The following is a 6,318-nucleotide window of genomic DNA, read 5'->3' as shown; positions in this document are numbered from 1 at the left end:
GTTGTGGAGGATTAGGATTCTGGTCACGGCCCAACTTTTGGTTTTTAGCAAAGATAAATGGTAACTGTGCCATCTCCTGTTGCCTGCAGTATTTTAGAGGCTTTTCTTCTCATAAATAGCCTTGTCTGTCCCCTCAAAGTGCACTGGAGCATCGTTTTGCTGCATGTGAGGCATTTGTGCTTTGAAACCCCAGACCAGCTCTTTTCTGTGAAAACCACACTGACACATCCACAAATCTCACACATTCCAGCTTGTCACTCACATCTAACCTGCTTTAGAGCAGAGGTTTCCCTCGGCAGCTGCAGATGAAATATGCTTCATCTGGGGCTGTTCTCACAAGCATGAGGAACCCCCTACGCTAGTGCCGAGCTGGGGCTGCCAGGGGCTCCCAGGCTGTTGCTCCACTGGTTTGCAGAGCAGAGTCTGTCCCTTTGGTGAGGCCGAGCAGAAGCTCAGCTCAACAGTTAATTTTTAACTTGCCTGTTGCTCCATGGTGTGGAAGGGAAGCTGCCAGGGAGGTGTTGCTGTTGACTGGAGCACCCTGTCTCCCCACACACAAACACGGCCGGGTGAGGGCTGGCACAGCTCTGCTTTGGACTCTGCTCATGCCTCGTGTGCTGGATTTCACCAGAAGCTGAAGGTCATGGTACTGGGTGTTCAGACCCTGGGCAGCATCCTCGTCTCCTCCTGAACATTGTGCTAGGCTGGGCCGGGCTGTTGACTTGTTCCAACCCCGTCTTTTCATGGACAAGAGGGTTGCAAAAGCAACCCTCCATTTTTTGGAGAGATAGGGATGGGTGTTTGGTGAGGGGACAGAGGGTGGGACCTCTGTGTGGTCTGCTGTCATTGACACCCCCTTTGCTCTGGGCTTTCTCTTTCTAGCACCTCGTGAGTTGCTCCCCACCTTCCCAGTCTGTTAAGCCAGAGCTTCTGCCAAAAGTCTTCTCCTCAGTTTCTGTGCTGCCTTTCCGTGGCCTCTCCCCAGGCAGCAGTGGGGAACCAGCAGCACACTCCAAGCCAGAGCTTCTGCTGAAAGTCTTCTCCTCAGTTTCTGTGCTGCCTTTCCGTGGCCTCTCCCCAGGCAGCAGTGGGGAACCAGCAGCACACTCCCAGCTAAGCAAGGCGTTAGACAGGCTGGATAAAATTAGCTGTTCAGATGCATGTTCCTCAGGATGCTGGGACAGGGGACACCCAGTGCAGCCAGCCTGACTCATGGAGAAGAATTAATGGAAACGCCCGGCTCCTGGAGGGAGGAAATTCCTTGAACAGCCTTTTCCTTTATTTGTTGTGTGGGGAGGCTGACAATGGGCCCCACGTCTGGCCGGAGCACGGCGAGCGCCGGCTGCAGGCGCCGAGGCTGCGGCACGGCGGGGAGGAAGGGCCGGCACCGGCGGGGATGGCACTGATGGGTGACAGCACTGACAGGGGACAGCACAGCTGGGTGACAGCACAGCTGGGTGACAGCACTGACAGGGGACAGCACAGCTGGGTGACAGCACAGCTGGGTGACAGCACTGATGGGTGACCTGCCCTCCCACACCTCCCTGCACAGCCTGGGCACCCTCACTGGCAGTGCTCAGCTTGGCCGTGCCCTCCCTGACACCTGGGTTGCCACAAACACCGAATCACCAGGGTGGGTCCAGGTGCTCTGAGCCATCCAGGTGCAGCCCTGGAGACAAGCAGAGCAGCAGCACGGTGTGTGCAAGGGCCCTGGGGTGTTTGGACATTTATATGTCAAACTCGCTTTGGCCCATGTTCCGTGGGAATTCATTGTAGTTTTGTTGAGCCCACTGTAAGATATGTTCCTGCAGCACAAACCTGCCAAAGCAGCAGGCAGGCTACAAGCAAGGAAAATTGCCTTTTTTCACTGTAAATATCCAATAATCACATAACTTCTTAGTAAGTGGACTTTATTTATCAGGGATACCACTTGGGCTCATAATTTCAATGTAATGAGACAAGAGGGACTATAAAATCCCCAAGTCAGCAGATGTTATCAATCATGTTATGCAAATGTTGTGAACAGGACTGTCTGGGCAATCCTAGGACATGCCAGCAGCAACCACTTCAGTGGGTGTTGATTTGAGTCTGCCACAAGCATGGCTTCTGCCAGATTTGCTTCCTTCTTTCAAGGAAAGGCGGTTGGCAAATGACACCCCAGGCTCATTGCTGGCACTGGGGAGCTGGGGTTGGTTTTGGGGCCCAGAGGGTGACGAGGCTCTGCCAAATCCAGCATTGGCCTTGGCACAGGGGGTGCACTGTGGACGCCTCAGTGGTCCAGGGGAGCAGGGAGCAAAGCCCCAGCAGCAGGGCCAGGGAAGCAGCAGGACAGTGAAGAGCTGGTCTGGTCTCCGCGGGTGTTCTCAGAGCATCCTTAGCAGCAGGCTGGTTGGATCCTGGCAGGTAACACGCCCCAGAGCCAGGTGGGCTTGGGGACTCCTTGCCCTGCCAGCTTCTGTTGTGAGTGTTGGTCACTGATGGGAGCATCCACCAGAGCAGGAGGGATTTTTGTGTGGTGTCCCCAGGGCACAGAGCAGGGCTGGGCTGTGGACAGGCAGTGGGTGGCCCCGTTTGGCCTTTTCTGGAAGCTGTTTGGGGCAGCTTTTGTCACTGTGGATATTTTGGGGATGTGTCATGAATGGGCAGCAGCTGCAGCCAGTGTGGGACACAGCTCTGGAAAACTGGGAACTTCCTCTGGAGCAAACCTGCTCTGAGACAGATTTTTTCTGAGCAAGGACAGTTCTGAAAAGCCTTGGGAGGCACTTTCAAAGAGGTTAATCCCCAAACAGTTTACTCTCTGGTCTTCCTGGGAGGGGAAATCACCATGCATCCCACTCCAGCTATAAATAATTATAATTACCCCTTCTATTAGGTGACTTAAAAGATTATTTCCAGTCTCCCTGACTTATTGGTAATTTGGAGTTCTTACTGTGGGCAAAAAAACTGTAGCAGGGCTATCACTCTTCCATGCTGCTTTATCTTTGTTGCTCTAAGCAGAGTCATGGGAATGTTTTTATCTAAACCATCAGGTTATTAGAGGACAGACTTATAAATAACGAGTCTTTGCTATTTTTAAGTACTTTCAGCATAATCTATCATGATAGTACAGCACAAGCTGCAGAAAAACAGTCCAATCCTGCTGCCAAAGCTTCATAGCTTAGTTCTGTTTCTTTGGGTGATGAGGAGCCCAGCCCAGGTTCCTTCTCTGCTCTGCAGAAATGATGAGCCAGGCTGCCCACCCTGGCCCCAAACCATCATTTTCTACACCTTTCTTTCCTCATTGCAGAAGATGTTATTCTCCTTTATTGCAGAGGGGAAAGTGGCATTGGAGCTGATTAACAATAAATTTGGTGAGGCCTTTCTGGGGATTACATGGTTGCAATAGCAACTGTGGGGCAGCCTGGTGGGACAGTGGGGCCGTGGGGGAGGCAGGGGCTGCTCCACATCCTGAGTGTGGCCTGCTAAAGCCACACCTGGGGAACCAAGGAGAGGTACAGGGACTCTTCTCCTAAACCAGGTCTCTATGAAATGACAAAAAAAGAGTTTAACCCCACCACCGCAGGAGAACTGAGAATTTCAGACAAGATAATTTATATTTACTTCATAATTTATTAGTTTTCACATCACTGTAGGCAATAAATTATAGTCAATATAATAATAACATTGTCATAAAATATTGCCATGAAGGAAATACTCGTCTAATAGTGACTGTAACCTACACAGAGAAGAACTGCTGTTATTATATTTAGATTTTTAGTGTTAGTGGTAAGTGAACACAATATCAGGGAACTTCACAGTAGATTCAGGGAAATCTGTCATTATTATTGCTTCTGTGCAAACGAGTGGTACTGCACACACAGAGCTTGGGAAGGAAAGGTAGGAAGGAAAGACACTCTGCACTCAGCTGTGCAGTGTCTCTGGAGCCTCTGCACCACACGGCACCCTTGGGTGCACCCAGCAATCGCTCAGTGACCCTGCAGCAGCTGTTCGGTGTCCAGAGCCTCCCGCAGCCACAGCTCTGCACGGGCTCAGGCTTCAGGGAAACGAGGCTGAACAGGCAAAGCACCCTTGACGACCGAAGGGTCAAGTCCGTGAGCACCAAGTCCATCAGGAGGTCCCGAGTCGGGCCGGGAGTGTGGTTTTCCCCCAGCTGGGTCCCAGGGCTGCCCGGAGAAGCTGCTCTGCCTCCCGCCGGGAGCTGCTCCCTCTCTGCGAGCCTCTGGCTAGCGGAGTGCGGTCCACACCCGTGTGCGGCGGGCACCGCTGCCGCCGGGCACTGCCCCGGTGCGGCGCTGCCCCGGGGCCGGGGCCGCTGCCCCCGGCGCTCGCAGCCCGCAGCCCGCGGCGGGGCTCGGCCCTGTGCGGGGCTGTCAGGTCCCCACGGGGCAGCGGAGCATGCTGAGTATGCTAGGAGGTCACAAACAGTCCCGTCACAAAATGTTCTCCATTTCTGCTCCCTCCGCCAGTTCAGTGAACTTTGATGGAGTATTTCCGAAATGTCAGAAACTGGAGCAGTTTGTCTTTTCTCCTCTGCTTTAGTGCCATCAGTGCTCTCGTTTTCTCCTCCATGTCCTGGTCGGTGGCGAGGATTATCTTGGCTCTCTCCTCCGCCTTCTTGTCCCCGGAGTTTTTGAAGAGTTTCTGCAGGGCCGCCTCGTTGATGCTTTCGAAGATGTTGGCCGCGGCTTTCTTGCGCAGGGCCGTGTCGAAGCGGTACCCATGGACCGAGGGGCTCACTCGCAGCGACGTGGACATGGCTGGAGCGCTGGAGCTTGTCTTTGTTTTCATCGATGTGGCCCTGGGCTCCAGGCGGAGGAACGGGTGCAGTGCTGGCTCCAGGACTGGTATTTAAAGGCAGGCTGGAGGAAAAGCTGGAGGGCTCCGGTTACAATGGTGAGATCACGATGATGTCAACACCCAACAGTCACAGGCAAGTTTAACATTTAAGTTGCCAACTTTCCTGTCGTGCGGACCAGATGAAAAGCTCCCTCTGCTTCTGCAGCGGAAATGGCTTTTTCTGCCCCACCACAGAACAGGCTTCAGCCATCGTGTGGGACCGAGCCAGCACAGCCCAGGCCCCTCTCCTGCCCTCACTGCAGGTGAAAAGCACTGCGTGCACCAGGTACCATGTCAGAAACAGGTAAAACTCCAGGTGAGAACTGGTGCAATGCTAGCAAGAGGCTGGAGCCTGTGCAAGCAGCCAAGACCTTGGCTCTGCCTCCACAGCAAACCTGCTCCTGTCTGGGCATGGGTTCCTTTCTGCTGCTTCCCAACAGCAGAACTCCATCATCATTCCCAACTCATCTTTAGTGCACACAGGGCTGCAGTTTCTAACTTACAAGTGCTACCCCAAAGGCAGGTGATCCATAACATCCTCTGAGGTTACGAAATTGGCTGCCCAGCTGCACATGGCAGTGGTCTCAGGGGGAGCAAGAAAACTCAGTTTGCTGCCCTGCTCTTGCTTCCAGTGTCCTTTTGCTTAAATTCCCTGCTGATTAGTGCTGGAAAGAAAACTCACCTCTGCTCCAAAAGAGTCTGTGCTCTCCACACCACCCTTGGCCAACGACAAGCCCGTGGGCTGGGAGGACTCTCTCTTAGTCATATTGGGTTAGTTTTGGCTCCTGTGAGGAGCAGGGAGCTGGACTTGATGCCCTGATGGATCCCTTCCCTTTGAGATACCCCATGGACAGCTCTGACCCAGCTCCTGCTGGGCTGAGACCCCCGGTGTTACTGAGCACAATCAAACCTGGCCCAGGTTAGCTGTGGGTTCAAAAGTCAGTTAAGGGCAGGAGCCAGGGATAAGTGTATTTTGGTTAATGTTTTAGAGCAGCCGGATGCTGCAGAGTCTCTGTTTGGAAAACTAGAAGCTTGTTTACTGTTGTTGCTGGCCCTGTTACTCACCCTTGCTGAAAGACTCTGGGAACAGCCTCTGTCCCCATCCCACTCGGACCAGGGGTTTCCCTTATTTACCAGAGAGCTGCAGAAATTACCACACTGAAGAACAGATCCAAAGAAACATCACCTAGATGCTTTTTATTCCACATTCTCTTTAAAACTTCAGGTTGTTTGGATAGAGGGAGGGGATGTATCTGAGCCATGCACCCCTCTGCAGTTGTCAGCAGGAGCCAGTGAAGAGGTGAACGCACCCGAAGCCCATGTGTAGATGTTTGTGCTGGCTCTGGACGCAGAAGGGAATTACCTGTGAGTTGTTGCTCACCAGGTGAAGTGAGAGCAGGGCAGTGGCTGCCTGGGCCCCAGAGTGACTGACAAGCCCAGCTCCATCCAGGCCCAGATCAGCTTCAAGCTGGCCAAGACCTG

The 6,318-nt window shown here is 53.3% G+C and overlaps 1 protein-coding gene across 1 annotated transcript; it reads right to left on the bottom strand.

Moving 5' to 3' along the window:
• Positions 1-3,589: 3,589 nt before the first annotated feature.
• TCIM (transcriptional and immune response regulator) lies at positions 3,590-4,845 on the bottom strand. Its single transcript, XM_063420096.1, has one exon. It carries the CDS (start codon positions 4,786-4,788, stop codon positions 4,468-4,470), a length of 321 nt encoding a protein of 106 aa, XP_063276166.1. The 5' UTR covers positions 4,789-4,845; the 3' UTR covers positions 3,590-4,467.
• Positions 4,846-6,318: the final 1,473 nt, after the last annotated feature.

The sequence above is a fragment of the Prinia subflava genome, chromosome 29, assembly GCF_021018805.1.
Source record: "Prinia subflava isolate CZ2003 ecotype Zambia chromosome 29, Cam_Psub_1.2, whole genome shotgun sequence".
NCBI lineage: Eukaryota > Metazoa > Chordata > Aves > Passeriformes > Cisticolidae > Prinia > Prinia subflava.
Note: the sequence above shows the minus strand (reverse complement) of the source record. Positions and strands in the feature narration are given on the sequence as shown.

Bases quoted from the DNA above. Each gene is read 5' to 3' on its own strand.
- TCIM (XM_063420096.1), bottom strand. From the start codon at position 4,788: ATGAAAACAAAGACAAGCTCCAGCGCTCCAGCCATGTCCACGTCGCTG.